The 22,296-nt window shown below is 35.7% G+C and overlaps 1 protein-coding gene across 1 annotated transcript in view; it reads left to right on the top strand.

Moving 5' to 3' along the window:
* The window catches only part of UBE3D (ubiquitin protein ligase E3D), a 121,332-nt gene that overhangs the window by 40,305 nt on the left and 58,731 nt on the right, over positions 1–22,296 (top strand). The window contains exon 8 of the mRNA XM_016207347.2: positions 406–569. Coding sequence (XP_016062833.2) covers positions 406–569 — 164 coding nt within the window. The remainder of the gene's footprint in view (positions 1–405; positions 570–22,296) is intronic.

The raw sequence follows: 22,296 nt of genomic DNA, 5'->3' as shown, positions 1-22,296 counted from the left end.
GCACACAAGTTTTGCATTTTCTTATTGTTAGTTATGTTAACACTTTAATATTTTTATCACTTATTTCTTCTGTTAATTCTATTCATATTCTTTGCCTGTATTTCTGTTGGGCTGGATTTCTAGGAGTGCTGTATATTATAGGTAATAACTTTGATTTATACATATTAAATACTTCTTTCTAGCAGGTTGTATTTTTTTCTTTTTTTAAAACTTTCTCATGTTGATTACTCCACCAAGGTTATACTTTGTAAGACTTACCTTCCTTAAACATTATATAGATGATTCTCTTCTGTTTTTCCTGATATTTTTATACTTTTGTTTTGTGTTTGTTTTTTGAGTGGTGATGTGAGATATGGATAGGATGGCAATAACCTTATAATTGGAGTTTTCTCTCCATATCTTTAGCTATGGCTTTTAAACTCGGACAGTCTGGTGATTGAATCTTCGGGAAGTTCCAGAAGTGTCAAAAAGTTTCCCTTGTTGGAAGATACTTCGAAGGCAGATTCCAGTTCTGCTTGGAATGCTGTCAAAGTCCTCTACCAGCCATGCATCAAAAGCAGGAATGAAAAGTAAGCCGTGCTCTTATTTCCTCATTCCACATGATGTTTTCGTTTCTGTTGCCATGTTGGTGTTATGAAATTAATGAATTAAATGGTACTATACCACTTCCCTACTTGAAGCTTTTTGGAGTCATACTCCTAAATGTTATGCTTTCAAAGTAGATTGAATTATTATAGATGATTCATGCTAATGTGCAGAAAGCTCGCTTTTACTGAAAACAATTGGTCTTTTTCTTGTAATCTCAGCTGTCTGTACATATGGCTGCAGTAGTAAATCAGACACATCAACTATGAATGTTTACTGATAAGCAGTTTCCAGGCATTGGGCATTTGGGATACAATAGCAAATAAAACACAGTCCCTGCCTCCTGGGGTTGTCATTCTGATAGGAGGAAGGCAGATCGTAAACGACACAGACAAAGAAATCAGACTGATTCATGTGGTTCTTACTATGAACCCAGTTCTCACCTACGGGTTTCTAGCTCTTTTAAGCCTAACAGCACTCCTGTGGGGGTAGACACTATTGTCACCCCCATTTAGGGAAAAGGACACTGAGGCACAGGTGTAAATCTGACACCTAGTGAAGTATATACAGCAAGGTGAGGGAGCTGGGGAGTGGTAGGATGGCTGCAGGAGGGTTGTCATTTTATATTGAAAAGTCAAGGACCGTTCCTCAGGTTAAGATAATATTTAATTGGAAAACTTGAAGGAAGTTAGGGAGTGAGCCATATCTGAGGGAAGAGCATTCTCGGCAGAGGAAACAGAAAGTGTTCTTATTTGAACAGATTGGAAGTTTATACTTGTTCTGTGCTCTAAAATGGGCTCAATCAAATTTGTACTAAGAACAGAAAGATCCCAGTCTTTTTCTGGGAAGTAAATGAGAAAATTTTTTAAAATTATTGCTTGACTTTGAATTATGCACACAGTATAATTCATAAAATATTCAAACAGTACAGACAAGTGTGAGAATATGGAAGTTCTCCATCATTTATTTCTCTCCGGAGGTAAAAAGTATGTTGTGTGTTCTTCCTCTCCTTTTCTATTATCTTGTATTTTAACAGAGTTTGAATGATACATGTGTATTTTTTTACACTTAAAAAACACTCTGTCTTGGAGATTCTTTCCATGGCAGTCCTCGGCATTTTATGAAATGGATGTACTGTAAATAATTGAACCACTTTTCTGTTGATAGATATTTGGGTTGTTACTTGTTTGCTGTTGTAGTTAGTATTGCCCTGTTTGTGCTGGACGTTGTTTTGTGATTATGTGTACTCTTTTTGTAATAAGGATTTCTAGAAGTAGAATTGCTGAGTCAAAGGGTATGACATTTAAATTTTTGATAGATAATATCAAATTGTTTTGCAAAAAGGCATTAAGAATTTCTGTTCCCACCTGAAGTTTCTATAAATGTGTGCATTTCCCTGCACGCTCACTCAAACTGCCTTTTAGATTTTTGTGCATCTGATGCCAGTGTAAATGAAATAGGTTCGCTTGACTATTCTTGTGTTTTATTGAGGCATGATCAGAGAATATGCCGTATGTATGTTTGACGCTTTGGGGACTTTGTTGAGTTTGTGTGTGTGTGTATGTGTGTATGTGTTCTAATACATAGTAAATTTTTAAGCTGTTCGTTGGTTAAATTCTTTATTCACTGGTGTAGGTATATATGTATGTCTGTGTGTGTGTCTTTATATATTTAGATCTATATAGTCAAGTTTATTAAAACCTTTTTACTCATCTTTTTTATTTATTTGAAATGTGGATTTTTCAGAAGTGTGTATTAAATTTCACTATGATTATGGAAAAGTCATTTTCTCCTACTTTTGGTATCAGTTTTTGCATTGTATACGGGATGGGCAACAGTAGATTTACAGTTGTATTTTGAAGCTCTGGGTATTAAGAAAAAGGAAGTGGTAGTAGATTCAGTTATGGTGGTGAACCTTGTGTTCATTATTGTGAAGAATCTTTACACTGCCGCTCTTGAGGAGTGTTACAAGGATCGTTGCACTTGTCCCGGTTTTTCATTCATTCCTAACCAATCCCTGCAGCATCGGAAATATAATGGCTATTATAGGTTGTGTTCTGCTGTATTTGATTGGTGGACTCTTTTTTTTTTTTTAATTCCATATGTCTTGGGGACGAGTTGACGTCTAATAAATGAGTTTTATTACTTTAGTTTGCCTGTTTTATATAACTACTCGTATGCTTTTCCTCCAGCAACTGTTTGACTCGGTGCCGCCGCCCTCCCACCAAAAGTAGGAAGGGAATTTTGACAAGTTGTGTAAGCATCCTGTGAGTTATTTACTTTTGTTTTCTGAGGACGTTAGTTTCATTCTTTTGGGGCATGACTGAGCAAGCTGTAGATTCCCTGGCATATTTTTGGCACATGGGTTGGTGCATTAACTATTTTAGTCCAATCGGCTAAAATTTTTTCTAGTGCAAGTATGGATTGCCAGATGGCAGTCTAAAAGAGGAAAATAGCAAATGTAGCTATGGTTTTATTTCCTTGAGCACACAAAAAAAGTGACAGGTAATATTTTTAGAATGTTCTTTCTTTCTAGCAATAGACGCACATGTCTCAACATTTTGAAGTCTATTTTTTTATCTCTCATCCCCTCGCCCACAATTATCCTACAACTCACATTCTTTAGATTGCTTATCAGAGTTTAGGTACTAAATATTAACTTTCTAGCTTTGGACTTAAAGTTGTGCAGATTAATTCTGCTAACTCATCAACTTACCTATGTCCTCATTTTCTAGACAGAGCTAATTTTCCCCGCAGGGGACATTGGCAATGTCTGGAAACATTTTTGGTTGTCAGAACTTGAGGGGAGGGGCCTGCTAGCTAGGGAAGAGCCAGGGAAACTCTTAAACAGCCTATAGTGCATTGGAGAACCCCCAAGACAAAGAATTATCCAGCCCAAAATGTCAGTAATGGCAAAGTGGAGAAACCCTGATCTAGATTATCAACTAAAATCCAGCTGAGTCTATCTTATCCCTCTGGGTGTCATAGCCCACCATTTTCTTGAAATCGTATTTAGGCCAGAAAAGAAGGGAAATTTTACTGTGGCATGAGTCAAAATCTCTATAATCTTACATGTTGACTTTGTTAGAAAATATGTGTTTATTGTTACACTTTTCTCTTTTACTGTTACGGAAACATGAAGAATAGATTTATTTTTATTAAATGATGAAGAATTTTATAGGTATCAAGTCCTTCATTCTCATATTCTTAGGAGAAAAGAGCTTAGGGGAATGTAATCATTAAGTGTAACTAAGTATTGCCTTTTTAAAAGCTAAATTGAATTCTCTTCATTGTGTAAATTATATGAGTCCTAGTATTGCTGTTTGTTCTTCCCACCTTTTTCAAAAGATATCCAATTTAAGAATCCAGAGAATTTGAACTTAGAAAAATGATTGTGTTCTGCTGTTAATAGCATTTTCTTGCAAAATATATTGAGGGAGGAAATGTTGATGATATGTTATATTCATCCCTAGTTTTAGTAGAATTTAGAAATTATATTTTATAAACTAGGTTTCTCTCTGTTGGCTATATATAGGAAATTATTGCTTCTAAAATAGAAGTGATATTTTTGCCTTAAGATAGTCATCATTATTGCTTTTTCTAATGAAATGTAAACAAATATAAACTACATCCATATGCATTTCATATGTATAAAATAGTATTAGTGGTTGTTTTTATTTGTGAAGCTGTATTTTCTTATCTTTCTATTTCTTTATTTCAGCAGGAAAATTGAAATTCTATTTATTCATTGTGGTAAAAACAACATAATATAAAATTTACTATCTTAATCATTTTTTAAGTCTACAGTTCAGTAATGTCAAGTATATTCACATTGTTGTAAAAGAGATCACCAGACCTTTTTCATCTTGCAAATCTGAAACTACACTCATTAAACACAACTCTTTTTTTCCTACTTTCCCCAGTCCCTCTTAACCACCATTCTAATTTTTGTTTTTATAAATTTGACTGTATTAGTCTACTAGGGCTGCCATAACAAAATACCGCAGACTGGATAGCTTAAATATTAACAGAGATTTATTTTCTCACGAGTTCTGGAGGCTAGAAGTCCAAGATCAAGGTTGTGTCAGGATTGGTTTCTAGTAAGGCCTCTCTTCCTGACTTACAATTGGCCACCTTCTTTCTGTGACCTCACATGGTCTTTCTTTGCTCATGGAAGGAGAGAGAGAAAAAGAGAGAAGGAGGGAGGGAAGGAGAAAGGGATGGAGAGGAAAGGGGAAGTAGGGAGAGAGAAAGATATCTTAAGTCTCTCTTCCTATATGATAAAGTCTTATCAGATTAGGGTTTCATTCTTATGACCTCATTTAACTTAAGTACTTCTTTAAGGGCCCTATCTTCAAATATAGTCACATTGGGGCCTCTACTGAACATGTGAATTTTGGAGGGACACAATTCAGTTTATAACATTGACTGTTTTAGATACTTTGTATAAGTGGACTGATATAGTATTTGTCTTCATAACTGGCTTACTTTGCTTAGTATATATCCTTAAGATTCATCCATGTTGTAGCGTGTAACAAGATTGCCTTTCTTTATAAAGATGAATCCTGTGTGTGTGTGTGTGTGTGTGTGTGTGTGTGTATGCCACTTTTTGTTTATCCATTCGTCTCTCAATGGACATTTGTGTTGCTTCTACCTCTTGGGTATTATGAATAGTGCTGCTATGAACTTGGGTGTACAAATATCTTTTTTGAGATCCTGCTTTTGAATATATACCCAGAAATGAGATTGCTGGGCTATATGGTACTTGTATTTTTAATTATTTGAATTACCATCGTACTGTTTCTCGTGGTGATTGCAGCATTTTATAATCCTATCAACAGTGCACAAGGGTTCTAATTTTTCACATCCTTGATATGCTTGTTATTTTCATTTTTTTGGTTAGTAGCCATTTTAATAGGTGTGAGGTGGTGTTTCATTGTGGTTTTGATTTGTATTTCTCTGATGATTAGTGATATTGAGCATCTCTTCATATACTTGTGGGCCATTTGTAGATCTTGAATAGACATTTCTCTATAGAAGTCCTTTGACCATTTTAAAATTGGGCTATTTGATTTTTTGTTGTTGAATTGTAGGAGTTCTTTATATATTCTGATATTAATCCTATATTAGACATATGACCCGCAAATATATCTTTTTTCATTTTGTAGGCTAGGCTGCCTTTTCACTGTTGATTGTCTTTTGGCACACAAAAGTTTCTAAGTTTTATGTAGTTCCATTTGTCTATTACTTTTGTTGCCTGCGCTTTTGGTGTCGTATCCAAGAAATCATTGCCCCACTCTGCTTAATTTTGATGCTCTGTATCTGATGTGGCAGAGACTATCATTGTCTGAAATACTTTGAAAATAAAATTAGTGGTTTTGAGAAGATTTAGAGCAATTTGGTTTTTTGATTGATTAAAAACGTAAAACAGATGAAATGTTAATTTATGCTGATTTTATATCCTGTAGACTATCCAAGACTTGTTATTTGAGAATTGCATAATCTGCTAAAACACTTCATGTTAACTTATTTGGATAGTGCGTGAATATGTTGCTGGAATGACTGAATGAGTGAATGGGTAAATGTCACCAACCCTTAAAGAATACTTCATTATATCATCTCAAGTAAGTGTCTTCTACTTCTCACATAGGAGTCACAGGGAGACATTGTCAGTGCACTCTACTTAGGGACATTGACTTTGCAGAGTACAATAAACTTAAATTTCAGATATGAATGTCCATATCTTGTATTTTGTAAGTGAGGAACTGAGGAGCAATAAGAAAAGTAAGTAGAGTTAGTTTGTTAGTTGGTGATAGAGCCAGAATTAGAGCCAGGTTGTTGTGATTCCAAATTCAGCGCTTTTTCGTTATATCGTGTAATCCTTCACTATAAAATTTTAGAAGATCTGAAAATGCCACTATAAATGTATATTCTTCCTCAAGAGCTATTTCCCTAGAGTTTAGAATGTCAGCATTTTGATTACTCCCCAAAATATACTGCTGACATATCCTATATTCAGTGAATATTTGTGCATCTTAATATGTAACATCAGTAGCAGAAACTTATATTTTATAGTATGTTCATATCTGATCTGATAGATCAGAATTTAAGAATACACATGTGACTTTTTTTTCCAGAATTCCGTTGTCTTAGCTTTTTAGAACAGGAATCCATTGAAAGGAAATTAATCTAAAAATACAGGAATGTAATCAGATACCTCTGGGAAAATATAAATGCTTCCTTGGAAAGCACTTTTCACACATTTGTCTGCTAGTACCACATTATCACCAAGGCACATTCATCTAGAGACAAATCATCATTATTAAGCAAGCCGAGCATACACTTCTTTGGTTAGTAATTGGTAAAAATCCCTCTTTGAGTGGACTGTGTTAGTACAGTGGCTTAAATTCAGACATATTTTATTTGGAATTCCTGTACTATCCATGAATTCATATGTAATCATTAAAGAAGATAGAGGAAATAAGGCCATAATATATAATAAAAGAGAGCTTTTTCCTGTAGATTCCAGTCAAAGCAGATTTTCTGTGAAAATCAATCTCTTGGGATTACTTATAGGCGGGGGGTGGGGGGGGGTTGGTTTCCTTCTGATAAAAGAATGTGAGACAACTAGTCATGACCTGTGAGGGCAAAAAGGAGGAGACAGGGATTGGATGAAAGAAGGAAGGGGAATGTATATATGAAATTGTTCCTTCAGTTTTCTCTGTGTCTAATCATGTGTTAGGTATCTTTATGAGTCAGACCTGAATTAGTTGTCTTAACCTTTCCATCACAAGGGTTTGTTTTTCCCCCCCCCCTCTTTTTTTTTTATTACTTCCTACTATCCTTGGAATTATATGTGATTCCAGAGCAGGAGAAGAGAGATTTCTGCCATAAAGAACTTAAAGTTAAGGCAACATGGTAAATGCACAAAAAAATATTCTTTTAAAAGAGCAAAATCTACATACATGCCAAGGAACAGATTTTCATGGAAAACAGTATTCTTTAGCTGAATTGAAGAAAATAGAAAAAAGATAAGACATACTCTCCTCTACTCCACCCACACCCCAGTAAAAGCTGAAAAGGGCTGGGCAGAGGAAGCGTGCATGTTTTCAGATAGTGGATTCTAGGGAGCTCCAGTGGGCCGCAGCTGATGGAGTGGCATATGGCTCGAAGAGGGGTTGGGGCAGGAGGTTGGGGGCCATCTTGAACCTACAGAGATGCTCCTGTTTTTCTGTTTAGCATATAAGGTTCTCCTCAAAAGCTTTTGTTTGGAGAAAGGGTTCCACAGCTGATAAAAAGAAAAAAAAATGTTTGAGAACAACAGTTCTCTGTGTTAAGTGTTTCCCAAGACTGTGCTTGAACTCACTGGGTCATAGCAAAGTTACTACTTACAAAATCAACCGCACTAAGATAGTGCTAGTTATTAGAATGGTCTTCCTTTCATTAAGCTGAAATCTGCTTCTCAGAAACTCTCATTCAGAGCTACCAAAAATTAATCTGCTGATTTTTGAACATGAGAGCTCTTTAAATATTCAAATAATCTGACACTCACTCCTAGATTTTCTCTTTTCCAAGCTAAACATCCTTAAATGGAATGGTTTCAAGCAACCCTTTCCTTGCACAGTCTCTTTTCAGACTTAGTTCCCTTTCCTCTTACCATCTTGATTGCCCATAAGATGTTGCTCCAGCAACCTGTCAGCTTTACACAGATAGGGTGAATTGGAGAGAGCTAGGGCTAGGGATTCCTCATTACAAGGCTGTTTTAGGTGATTTTGATGTACTAGAAAGAAAGTGTTTTCAGTGGTACTAAACAAGAGAGACTGTTTCAAGAATCCATTGAATTTTTACATGAAACAAAAGTTTTCAACCTCAGGTATTGAAGGTATTTCTTTTCATTTAACAAATACTTATTAAATGCATGATACTATGCTATGTGCTGGGAACACAATATTGAGCAAAAGAGATCTGATGCCTTGCATGATAGACCTTATACAGTGTAGTGGGAAAGACAAAAAAATGTAAAACTGCAACCTGATCAGTGCTACAACAAAGAGACACATGGTGCTATGAGAGCAAATCATAGGGAGAGCCTGACCAGGTCAGGATAGGATTCCAGGAAGAAGTGATGCTTGACTGATGTCTGAAGAATGAGAATGAGTTAACTGTGTGAAGAGTCTCTGGGCAAGAGGAAAAGCAATACAAAAGGACCCGACGTGGGAGAGAGCACAGCTAGTGAAAGGGATGGAAAGAAGGCCAAGGTAGCTATTGGCGAGAGTGAGAAACTGGAATAGGTTAGGGAGGAACCAGACTATCTCAGGATCCTAAAGGACATTTTAAAGAGTTTTGTCTTTGTGGTTATCTAAGAACAGTAAGGATCTATCGAAAGTTCTATTTAGAGAGAAGGGTGAGATGGTTTAATTTATGCTTCAGAGAGATGATTCTGGCAGCCATATCGAGAACAGGTGGATATAGTAGATCAGATAGGAAGCTGTTGCAGCAGCCCAGAGAAATGATTATAGTGGGTGACAGTAGCTGAGATATATTTGAGAGATACTTAGTAAGTAATATTGCAGTGTTTGGTGATTGATTGTATTTTGGGAATGGACCACTATTTATTGGAATAAATAATATTTAAGAAGATCAAGTTTTGAGAGAAGCTCATGAGGTTCAGTTTTATACATGTTGAGTCTAAGGTTCGTCTGAATCATTCAAGAGAGAGTAACAAATAGAAAGTTAATATATAGACCTTGAGATCAGATGAAAGATTTGGACTTTTTTTGTAAAGTTGTGAGTCATCTCCGTATTGGTCGTAATTAAAGCCAAGGGCATGGGTGAGATATAGTTGAGTTTTCTAAATAAAAGTGTCTCTGGGTTGAAGTAAGGTTTATATAGACACTGTAGACTGTCATTCCTACCTTTCTTTTCCCTGTGGGTAATATTTTTGTTTTCTATGCATCTATGTACTCTTCTCTTTTGTAACCTTGATATAAATCCCCTCCTCTTAAAAATCTTTAAGGGTAATTACTGTGGTTTTAACAATCTAATAATAACTATTACTGATGGAGATGTTTTTATGCATCAGACATGCTAAGTTTTTAAATATATTATACCATTGAATGCTCATAATATTTCTGTGGGTAAGTGCTCTGGTTACCATCCTTTACCGAAACTAATGTTACTACCCAGTGAGGCAAAGCTAAGATGTAGTAGACTTAGGATTCAAAAGCATGTCTGTCTTAAAAACCCTTGGTTATATCTGCTACATGTGTTTTTTTTTGTCAGTGTTTACAGACTAGCATCTAAAACAACTGCCTGTGAAGCAAAAAATAATGGTGGAAATGATTTATTTACTAATCACTACTTTGGACTCTTTGGATTTATACCATCAAGCCTCCTTCCTGTAAGCTCCCAAGTAGGAGTAACTAATCCACTATTTTTTTATCTACCTAATGAAGCCTAAACTTGGCTACTGCTTCTAAACCTAATTTCTGTATCTATTCTTTTTCCCCTGCTGGTTGCAAACCCCAGTCTTAATTATCTGCCCTTAAGCCCATCTTAGTTTATTTCTATATCACCATGCGCCCATGAATGGCTTCAAACCATCTTAACCATTTTGGGGCTGACCTCCCCCCCCAACCCCCCGCCTTTTCCACATGTATCTTACATGCTGGGGTCCTTTGCAAATACTTTATTTTTTTTAGTATTCTTTACATTGAGTTCTCATTTGGGGCTCCTCCTTGATTTGCTTTCCTGGGCTGCTTTGAACCTAATTCTAATAGCTTCTTGTACACTCACTCCACCCTTTTCCCAGTGGGATAACTGACTTAGTCATTGTAAAACTTCCAGGTCCACCTTGGCTCACCAGCCACATTTTACCTCTTTGATGAAATCATTTGGTCTGTGTTTAAAAACAACTGCAACAAAAACAGAACTTCAGGGTAGGAGATTGTTTGGAAATGCCTTGTTCTTAGCAAAATTTGTACATAATTAGTTTTGAAGATGCTTATAGATATTTTTAAATTAAGGTTTACCTATAACTCAGCAAATGTGTTCTGAAGAAAAGAGACAACCTAGAATAAGATTAAAGTGACCATGCTTTCTTTTAACTGAGATGGTTGTTCATGGGATTTGTGGTACAGTTGTAGAAATGTATTTCTTAGATTAATCTTATCTGGCACAGGACTTCAGCACACTGAAATAAGACAGTCACAGGAATGATTCCCGCATCTGTAGTTGGGGGTGATTGTTAGGGCATTTGATATTGACAGGACCTGAAACATGTGGGGCACTTAGAATTTGTGGGAGGACTTTTGACATTGACTAGTTACATTGCCAAGCCAAGTGACAGCCTCTTCTCTGGCCCTTCATTTCCTCATCTTTGGGATAGATATGCTTAACATTCTGTAATTCCGCAACTTCGGAACACTTACAAGTGTTTTAAACAAAGAGTGTGATCTCAAGCTCTTTATTGTGTTTAGTTTGTCTTATAAACTGAAGGCTTTTCCTACAAGTATTTAATGAATGCATTGCTTAGCCTCAGATTCAGTTAAACAGGCATTCACTTAGGCTCCCTGTGTGTAAATTCTGCTCAGAGATATAGAAGATAAAAATATAAATACGGCAGAATTTTTATTTTTACTTCTAGAGTCTCAATGTTTAATCATGGAAACTGGCAAATTACATAAAAATTGTGGAAGGGGCATGCTGTGTCCTATAATAGACAGACAAGGGGCTTTCTGATTAATTCTAATTAAGGAAAATTTCATAGAGAAGGTAGTATTTGGTCTGAGGATTAAGAGTAGAAAGATAGCGGGAGAAGGAGGTTGAAGAGGAGACAGCCTGAGCAAAAATGAGAAATTGCAGAATGTATTTCCTAAAATATATTTCAAAAGGTATTAATAGGGTTTTCTTTTTTGTAGGAGAAAAAAAGATGCCATAGTGAAATAATATTAAATGAGGTTGTTAATGTGCAGTAATTGTTCCTTACTGTTGCTATCATTTTGATATTAAACAAATTTGTGAAGCATTGGGCTCAGTGAAACTATATATAGGTATTTTACTGCCACACTGCTTGGCACCTTAATTTTCTGAAGTTCATTGTGAATTACTAAGAGGAACATGTAGTACTTGGCACTTGTGAATCTTACATAATCACAGAACCCTTTTTCATGGGAACACTTGGTCCAAAGGTATACTTTTGAGAAATTGCATAAGAAGATCGTATGTGTCAGTGGAGCAGAGTGAATATATATAGCAAGAGAGATCTTCTGATGTTAATTGATCCAAAGTTGGAAAAGAATAGTTTAAGAAAGAAAGAGATTGGAGTATGTATATACACACACAGAAGCCATTTTCTCTGTCAGCCAATAGGTGTCAGTGTATGCCCAGTATAGCTTGGTTACTTCCAGCAAGGGAATAGATTAAAGGAGGGAGGTCACATGTTGGTAATTACTGAGAGTGCCTGTACATCAAAGGAAAGGAATTCATAAGATAATTTATATTTATTTACAATTTTAAGGTTAATATGTTTTAAACCACTCAAATAATGAATTGTATTTTGCTTACACAAACACACTCATAAGAACTTGCCCCTTTTGTACATACAGATGAGGAGGAAGGTTTATTTATTTATTTGTTCATGCATTCAACTAATGGATGGTGTGTCAGGTGATAGGTACACATTAATGAATAAAACTTTCAAAACTCTTGCTGTTACAGAATATACAGTTTAGGAATAGGACTGATCTATATCTAGTATTATATATTTTGAAGAACATCACCACTTACCCTGGTGACTACATGAAAAATACCCAAAAGGCAAAGTTAGTTCTTAGAAAAGGCCTCAGAGAGAGACTAACTACAGATTCCATTTCTTTACCTTGGAGACGTGACCTATAAATGTCAATGAGGACTCACTTGACATCTTGGAATATTTATATTCCATCTGTGCATGTTTGTTCTGAAATCTATTGAAACAAAAGAACATTTAATTTTAAAAGTTTAGCTTACAACTTTTTATAATGAAGATCTTAATTTTTTATTGATGCACTTGGGACTCTTGCAGGTGACACTAATTAACACTAATGTGACATGTACCTCTAACTCTCCCTAAAACCATATTGATTATGCCTAGCAGCTCTCCCTCCTGAGGCTGTGTGCTCTCTGGTTCATAGATAATCAGAGCCTTGGTGAAACCCTTGAGGGAAAATTCCAAAAGTTGGAGATTCAGGAAATGCTCAGGGGAAGAAAGTTTTTTTCCCCAACCAGTTTGGAAGATAAATCTTAATTGGTTAGGTATTGCTGTTTTGTTCTTTTAAATTTTTTAATTTTCAGAATTATACATCTTTCTTATCCACAAAATTTATTCTTTAAATTTTATTTTTTGTACTTTATTAAATAACAGCTTCCTTAGTCAGAATTTTGGGGGGAGGAAGATTTACTTGTAAGCTGTGGGACCGTAGCTCAGGAATCATCCATTCTTCATTTTATAGTTTAATTCATTCGTGCAAGTTAAATAACTGAAGCCCTATTTAGAATCTTGTAGAAATGGTTTGCTACCAAATTTACAGGATTATTATGAAAAACTACCCGATCCCTGCCTAATTCAGTGTATTAATGAGTCAGTGCCAAGTGTTTACTTATTAGGCATGGTGCTGGGAACAATGAGGTATTCCAGGAAGATTAAATATAATCCTACCTTCTTGGTGTCATTGGGTTTTTGAAGGTGTGTGATCATTTTAAAGTATGTCAACAAATTCTTTATTCCTTACTTTGAAAGGTAGAGTTTAATTGCTCTGTCCCTTGAGTATCGTCTGGACTTAAGGAATAGAACAAAGTGGGTATGTCAGAGTGTGAATTCTGAGAGGAGGTCATAAAAGGCACAGTGATTCCTCCTTGCTCTGTCAGATCACTTGGGTGGAGTGAGGAGGGGGGAATCTAGCTGCCAGTATAAGGATAGTGGGGTCTCAGTCTAGCCTTCAGATGACTATAGCCCCTATTCTCGTCTTGACTGCAATCTCATGAGAAACTCTGAACCAGAGACAACCCAGATAAATTGTTTCCAGATTCCTGTCCCAAAGAAACTGAGGTGTTTGTTATTTTAAGCTGCCAAGTTTGGGAGTACTTGCTATGCAGCAGTAGATAACTAACTCAAGAGATAAGACAGAAACACACCTGGAGTCCTTGGATGTATTGCCCTCACTTCCAGCAAATTTCAGGGTGTCTGTGTACCCCATGAAATTGGATAAAAAATTTATGTGCATATGTATGTGTGTTTTTCTTGACAAGTATTTAAAGCTTTCATCAGTTCTAAAAGGAGTCCGTAACCTCTGAAAGGCTACAAATCTGTGTTTTATTTAGAGGACATAAAGCAGTGGGGTCCAAAGAAGTAGACAGAAAGGTTTCATTGTGCGAACATCTCTTATGTATAAGCAATTGATGCATATTTGCTGATGAAGACTGGGATTGAGTCAGGCATTAAAAAGTGAAAAGAACTTCATAGTCATATGGGACAGTTTTCTTTCAAAGTGTGCTTGGTTGCTTTAGATCATTGTAAATAAAGTTTTATTGAAACACAGTCATCCCCATTTGTATACATATTGTCTATGGGTACTTTTGCCATACAACAGCAGAGTTGAGTAGTTGTGACAAATGTCCCACATGCCTAAAATATTTACTATCTGGCCTTTATTAAAAAGTTTGTTAACCTTTACTTTTTTATACTGAGATGAGGTTGGCATTCTTGTGGCATAAAAGTAGTAGCTGACATACATCGTTCTAACTGATGGATGAGTGTACTTCCAGTCATGTAACAGACTGTCCTATAGGTAAGTAATGCATTAACATTTACTTTCTAAGCCCTGTAGGAGTAATTGCTGTCCTGGTCTAAGGAAGAAGTGGCTATCTGGACAGCCTCCTGGAGAAGGGAGATTTATAGAGTATAGGGCAGGGGTTAATGATGCTGGATCAGAAGTGAACACCCCAGGGGCCTTATACTGCTTGCTGACAGTGGCTCCCCAGCCATAAGGGGCATAAGTAGAAGAGGCCTGCTGTAATTTATCACTAAAGGAGCTCTTGCTTTCTCTGTATTTGCCTCAAAGACTTGACATTTTTCCTTTTACTGAAATAATTTTATAAACCTGACCTATAAATGATGCATATGTCATTTTGAAATTAGATGCTTGAGGGCTGGATTCTAGTCCATTTTCTTGCTAATTCCATTCTGTAGAGTGTTAGGAACTCTCTTGTCACTAACAGTTACTGATTGATTCTTCCAGGTAGAGTGACAGTCACTTTAGTATTAGGCTTAGTTCTGGGACTTCTGATCTAATTTTGTTTTCCTGCAGTTAATCTCTTGATAACAGCGGGTTTTGCTTTGTAGTTTTGGTTTTGACGTGTGAAATGTTTATCCTTTAATATCCAAGACATTTCTCAAGCTTTAATAATGTCTAATTTAGATAAAGTCTAGAAAGTGAATGGCATGTAGTTGGTCATGTCAGTGTTTTATACAGTCTTTCCTCTAACTTCTGCTGACTGTGGCTGCCCAGGTGCTTTACCTCAAGCCTGATACCCAAAATACATTCATACCGACCTCATGTGAACACTGGTGAATGTCCTCAGCAGGGAAGGGCAGTCACCTCATTCATGCATTTCTGTTCAAAGCTAATTGTTTACATAAGAGTTCTGTGTTGCTTGTTATGTTGGTGAAAGATGTATGTTTTCTCACATCTTATACTTTAGTAGGTGGCCAGTCTCAGAGTGCTTTAGCTAACTTTCTAAGAGTTTTGACCAAATTTATAATCTAATTAATTATCTTTTGTTATAAACTGTTTTGAATTAATAGAAAAGTTAGAGAATGATGTGATGAACATTCATTTTCTTACTTTCCAGTTTTTTATGAACCTTACCAAGTGCCATATTTGTTATAGATGGGTAGATAATTTTTAAAAATAAGACATTAGTACAGTTAATGTCTCCATGACTCCCTTTTTTATCCTTTCCCAGAGGATGTGTGGTATTCAAAATTTGATGTTTATCATTGCCATGTATACTTTTATGAATAAAAAGATTACGTACTGTTGACTAACATGCATACTTTTACTAAATATGAATACTGTACTTTTACTAAATATAAATATTAAGACTAAATGCTAAATATAAATGTAAAATAAAAATGAAAAATAAGAGAAATCAGGGGAGAGTCCAGCCCTTCCAGATATTAAAGTATATTATTAAGCTACTATAATAAAAATAGTATAGTACTGGCCCATGAATAGGCAGACCATTGGAACTCAATAGACATAAACCTGATCTCATATGAAAATAGAATATATAATAAAGGTGGCATGTCAAATCAAAGAGGAAATTTAGATATATAGTAGTGGGACAATGGGATAGATACAAGGAAAAAGATAAAATTTTAAATCTACACATCACACTCTAATATACATTCCAAATATATTTCAGAGTTGTTTTGTTTGTTTGGGTTTCTTGTCATATATTTTTTTAACATTTTTGAAATCTTTTTTTTTAATTGATTTTAGAGAGCAGAAGAGAGAGACATTGATGTGAGAGAAACATCGATCCGTTGCCTCCTGTGAAAGCCCTGACCTGGGATGAAACCAGCAACCTGAGTATGTGCCCTTACTGGGAATTGAGCCCACCACCTTTTGATATATGGGGCAATGCTCCAACCAATTGAGCCACAGCAGCCAGGGCTGGATTACAGGTTTTAAAAAGGAAATCACTTAAATACAAAAAGAAAATATGGGTGGTTTCTTCCATCACTTTGGAGTGAGAAAAACTTTTTTATGACTTTAAATCTAGGAGCAATAAGGAGAGTGAAGAATTTGATTACATAAAAACGAAAATCAAAAATAAAAGTAAATTAATAAAAACAAAGCAAAAAAATAACTATGAAAATCTACAAACGAAGAAGAAAAAGGCTTAACAACCCTATAGAAAAATGGATTAAAGATAATAACAGAATAGGGAAAGAAATGCAAAGAACTCTTAAAAATATAAAAAGATATTTAATCTCACTCCTAATAAAAGAATTGCAGCTGATAAATGAAAAAGAAATTATAGAATTGGTATATCACCATTTCCTGACCTTTCATGAAATAATGGAACTTGGAAATGATCATCTATGTATACTAACATTACAAAAATAGAGAGGAAGAGAGATGCAGGTTGATTAAATTCCTCCTGATAGATGTATATTACCCTACTTATTATGTAATAATCTTCTCCAAAGCATCAAACTTGGTTAAGTCTCTAGAGCTAACTACCATGTTACAAGAAATTTAGGACACAAGTTGCAATTGACAAATTCCAGACTGGGAAGCTACAAGACATACAACCTGAATTCTTCAATGAAGTGAGCAAGAGGGAAAAATAGAAAACGATGGAAGGAGAACCTATAGATTAAAAGAAACATGATTTATCATCCAATTCTGATGTATGGACCTTATGGAGATCACAGTTTAAACAAACTAAAAGAAAAAAATCTTAAGATAGGTCAGGACACATGATCATTTGATGAGACTGAAGAGTTATTGTTAATTTTTTAAGGTATGATAATATTATGGATATAATCTTTTAAAATGAGTTTCTGTCTTTTAGAATACATATTGAAGTATTTACAGATGATATGATAGTATTTGTGGAATTTGCTTTTAAAAATCCTGGGATTGAGGGTGTTTGGTGGACAATCTAGCTGAAGCAAGATTAGCCGTGAATTGGTAACATTGAAGCTGAGTGATGGGATTATGTGGGTAATCATTACACTGTTCTCTCTACTTTTGTATATCTTTCACATTTTTGACAAAAGTTTTTTTTATTTAGGCCAAATGATTTTTATTTAGAAATAGAGGCAATTTATTATAGGTTCTGCATATTTGTTTATCAGTTCATCCTTCTAAGAAATAATCATCAGATGAAGTCCTGGTCTTAATGTGGTGTTCTTGCAGTAGCATTTGGTTAGATGTATTTGAGTTGAAAATCAACTCTCCATTCTTCAGCTAGATCTAGAATATAACACTGCTACTTTATTCCCCTTGAAAAATGAGAATAATTATTTTAAAATATTCTGTTATGCCTTAGAAAACCATTAATAGGCCTTATCAAGAGGAGGAAAAAAGACTTGGCTTATAAATTGACATGTTCCAAAAGTTTCTTTCTAAGGCAGTTCTTAGAACTAGAAGGCCGTTTTTCATAAACTTGTGTTATAAATGCCAATAGGTTTCTAGGCCAGTCCCCAACAATGTATTAATTCATAACATAATGTTTGTGATCTACAAACCTGTCAGAAGACTAAGGGTTCAGTATGGGCAAAAATCAAATAATTTTTCTAGAAAAATGCTTTCTTAATTGAGTTCACAACTCCAAATGATGAGTGACTGTCCTACGTCTTTATAGAAGTTAGTCGCGTACTCCTGGATCATTCAGTTGTCACTTGCTATGCCTTCTGAAAGCAAAGAGCAGTAATATTCATATCACCTGTGACTTGGACTTCTCTCATTTATAAATTACATACTTGAAAGAGCAGAGATTATCTACATGTGAACGATCTCAGTAATTAAAACCTGCCTTTCATGCTTTTTTCTTACATTATCTCATTTGATATTCATAAGAAACCATTGAGGCTTAAAGGGTAAATATTTTACCCCCATTTTACTTCTGAAAGACTGATGTTCAAAAGGGTAATGAAAAGCCTTGGGAATCAGGAACTGGCTTTGAGTCCCTGCTCTTCTGTGAGACCATGTCATTTAATCTTTTGAACTTAAGTGTGTTTGTCTGTAAAATGAACATAGTGAAACCCCATTTTACGGTGTTATTACAAAGACTAAATGAGCTGATATACGTGAATGATAACATATACCATACTATGCAAATTTTTATTCTGCACGAATGATGAACATCATGGTAGGGCTATTTTAATACATGGTCCCTAAGTTGAAAAACTAGAATGGTAAGAAGACTCATCTATATAATACAAGGAAATAGAATGTTTAGGGGGGCGGGAAATGTTTAGCTTAGAGAAAAGTCAGGAGGAGTTAGATGTTGTCATGTATTTTCTGAAGGTCTCAGGTTCTGAAAAGCAGATTTCACTCCATTTAAAGAACTTTGCAGTGAGTCTCCCTGTTACTGGAGTTTTTTAAGCAGAGACCACACAGCCACATGTTAGGAATATTGCAGAGGGGCTTCCTTCCTATCAGGTCATTTTCTGCCCTGAGGTTCTATTATTGAAATCTAACAAGTTTTTAGAGTTGGGTTAAGATTCCTGGTCACTGATTTTAAGGTCTAAGAAGCACTAATGATGATAATCCTGTAATGGGATAAAAATGGCAGAAAACAATCTGTAAGCTGATTTAAAAAAAAATAATTTAGTAAATATTTATTAAGCACTTACCACATTGCAAGATGATGCCCTAGGTACTGAAGCATTTTTTAAAAGCCATCTCTAGTGTATCATGTTAGAACATAGAAGATTCTGTTCTGTTTTCATTCTCTCACCTTTTAAATGCACTGTGTCAGTCTTGATCTTCCCAGGCCTGGGAAGGGAGGTGATGAAATGTTAACATTGCCCACTACTTATGTTCTTGTTATTCCAATGGATTTCCAACTTTGTTGAACTTGCCTACAGAGACTTTTATTCTCCAGGGTAGAGTCAAAATGTGTTGAAATGACCTCTTAAAAAAAAGGGAAAATAGATCACCTAACACAAAACATGTTTTTGCATTATAGGCTCTGAGGATAAAATGTCGTTAGATGAGAAATGTATCAGAACCGTAATGCTATTTAAACATACGGATGAGTGCATTGTGTGTATTTAAAATTGAGATTTTTGTTGGAACAGTGTCTTTCATTTGGTGTACTTCATGGTGATTTATCATAATAGACTGCTTTAAATCATCTGAAATAGCAAGACATATGAATTTCAACAATAACTTCCCCAAGGCTAGAGAAGTCAGTGGGAGCTCAAACTGCTAGGTAGACATTTTTTTTTTTTCAAACTCATATGCAAGTGTAAAACTTTTATGAGGCTGCTTTAACAAGGCCCTTTGGGATTTAGGATTATTTATCTAACCTCTTATTAAAAATGAAAACTTTTCTATGTTTAGCCTGGTAAAGCAAAACTGATCCTAACAATACTGTAAGCTGCAAGAATGAATACTGTTCTGCAGACTGACTTGAAAACAAGATTTGGAGACTTTGGGGCTCGTGTCTTCAGCATGGACATTGTGGTAATGGGAGAGTGACAGCAGAGCCAGTATTTCAAAGTCTCCTTTAATTAAAAAAATCTTAGCTCTACCTTGCTGGTAATTTAGAGTTTGACATGACTTATTAAAATAACTTCCAGCCCAGAGCCCTGTTTCACTGAGCACTCCACTGTTTCTATTGGCGTCAAGTTGCCCCAGGACTGTGTTGCCTGGTACAAGTGAGCACCTTTTTATTTATGGTATCTGCACTTGTTGAAGTATATCTGTGTTTCCGCCCTCCTTCACTGAGAAGTGGGGCATGAGAGGTTGTTTCTAAGATTAATGTGCCAGAATCACTCTGCACATAACCCAGGGGAAGAGCTCGAGCTGCTGCAGGAAAAATTTTGTAATCTTGAAACGTGTTCAGCTTCTTTATAGGTATGTTCTGGTTTGATGAGTCTGGGTCCTGCAGTAAATCTATTCTTAGACAGACCCTGAGAGCTAGGATTTTAAATTATCTGTAATGCAGTACAATTTTAGGGAGTGAGGACATTATGAGGGGAGAAAGCAAATGTTGCAAAATCAGGGTCAAGATCTGTTGTAGACTTTAAGAGCTCATTAGAATCAGTTGCATTTGGGTGTGTCCATCCCAGTTGGGGGGAAAACAATTTTATTTTTTTTTTAATCCTCGCTCGAGGATATTTTTCCCATTGCTTTTTAGAGATAGTGGAAGGGAGGGAGGGGGTGAGAGAGAGAGAAGCATCGATGTGAGAGAGACACATCAATTGGTTGCCTCCGGCATGTGTCTAACAGGGCCAGGGATCGAGCCTGCAACCAAGGCATGTGTCCTTAACTGGAATGGAACCTGAGAACCTTCCGTCTGAGGGCTGACACTCTAACCACTGAGCATCCCGTCTAGGGCAGGGAAACATTTTAAGATGAGAAGGTGTGCGGATAAATGGATGAATAATGCATGGATAGAAAGGTTGGGTAGAGAGATGGATAGACAGATAAAACTGCTTGATCGATTTTGGTAATATGATTGTTGGTGAATAAGTTTCTATGCTACAGAGTTTGAAAAAGCAAAAAAGGACAGACAGACATATCTGAGTGAGATCATGGTGAGTGCAGAATTTTGAAGACATTTATAAATGAAAACTGGTAGCCAGAGAGGACTTTATTTTTTAAGGGTCTTATGTCAACAGTTAACCTTAATAGTACTAACATAAGTCCTTGAAAATAATGCATCACTTAGTGGAGTTCAGGGACTTCTGAGTTACCACCTGTGTTTCACAGGAAGTGAAAATGCTTCCAAGACAATAGAGAGAAAGAAGAGTGTAAAGCACACAGATGATGTTTCTAAGGAGGGAAATACAGAACCACCAGCCGGTAATGACGGTTTGGAGTATGAAGGAGACGAAGGGCAAACACCAAGAGAGGTGACGATGGCAGCAATATTGGCTGAAGGTCAGCGGTAGAGGCAATACAAGTGTAAAAATTTACACAGGTCAGGAAATGTCAAAGTGAACTGAAGTTTAAGACCTTCTATTCTGAAAGAATCTCAAAGCAGTTGCAAATGGGAGGAAGACTGCATGTATACTTGGTTTTAACTCTTCAACTTGAGCAGCTGTTTTAACAGTTGAGCTGCTAGGCACTGTCAGGAATAGAATATTTTAATTTTGGAGAAACCCAACTGTTAGAACAGCTGTTTGGTCTGATTAGACTTAAGCTGGCTCTGCTTAGGTTGCAAAACCTAATGGGATCTCAGCACCAGGCAGATTGGCTATTATGGTTTTTATTGGACATTACAAAAATATGAACGGATCCCAGGTTGAGTGTTTTGTTGGGCACTGACTTTCCAAAGAGGCCTGATTCCCTGGTTTTGTTTTGGCAAAGTGCTAAGGCAGATAACATGGTCTTTTACCTTGTTCCAAGTTCATGGAAATTGCCTAAAATAATTTTGCCTTACATTCCTTGGATGCAAGCATTTTTCCTGGCACTTAAAAAAAAAATAAAAAAGAAGAGGCTCCTTAGTTTTATTATTATCTCAATATAGGTATTATACCTGCTGAAGTCACTTCAAATAGTCATTTTTATTACTTATTTTGTATCCTTTGTTACCTAAGTAAAGAATCCTGTTAATAGCAACCACCAAGTTGTCAATTTGTAGGCAACACGTTTTTTATATCTAGGACAACTTGAGTGATGCTCACAATGATAAAAATCTTAAATGCCAAATTTACCATCGTAAGTACCCTTTTTCACGGATAGGATGACTGATTAGGTTAGCTTCAGATAAATTAAAGATTTACAGAACTTTTTGAGGTGATTTGATTTCTTGCATAAAAAATGAATTTTACCTGATGTTATGTTAATACTTATCTTAAACATTCAAAGATAGGTTTCATTTTATATACTTTCAAAATGAAAATATTGATATGATCATCAGAATATTAATGTAAACATTTTAAACAATATAGGAAAATAAAGCAGAATCCTTTAAACTTGG

This window comes from Miniopterus natalensis, chromosome 5 (assembly GCF_054644295.1).
Source record: "Miniopterus natalensis isolate mMinNat1 chromosome 5, mMinNat1.hap1, whole genome shotgun sequence".
Classification (NCBI taxonomy): Eukaryota; Metazoa; Chordata; class Mammalia; order Chiroptera; family Miniopteridae; genus Miniopterus; species Miniopterus natalensis.
The sequence above is the reverse complement of the archived record's forward strand: the minus strand, read 5'-3'. Positions and strand labels throughout refer to the sequence as shown.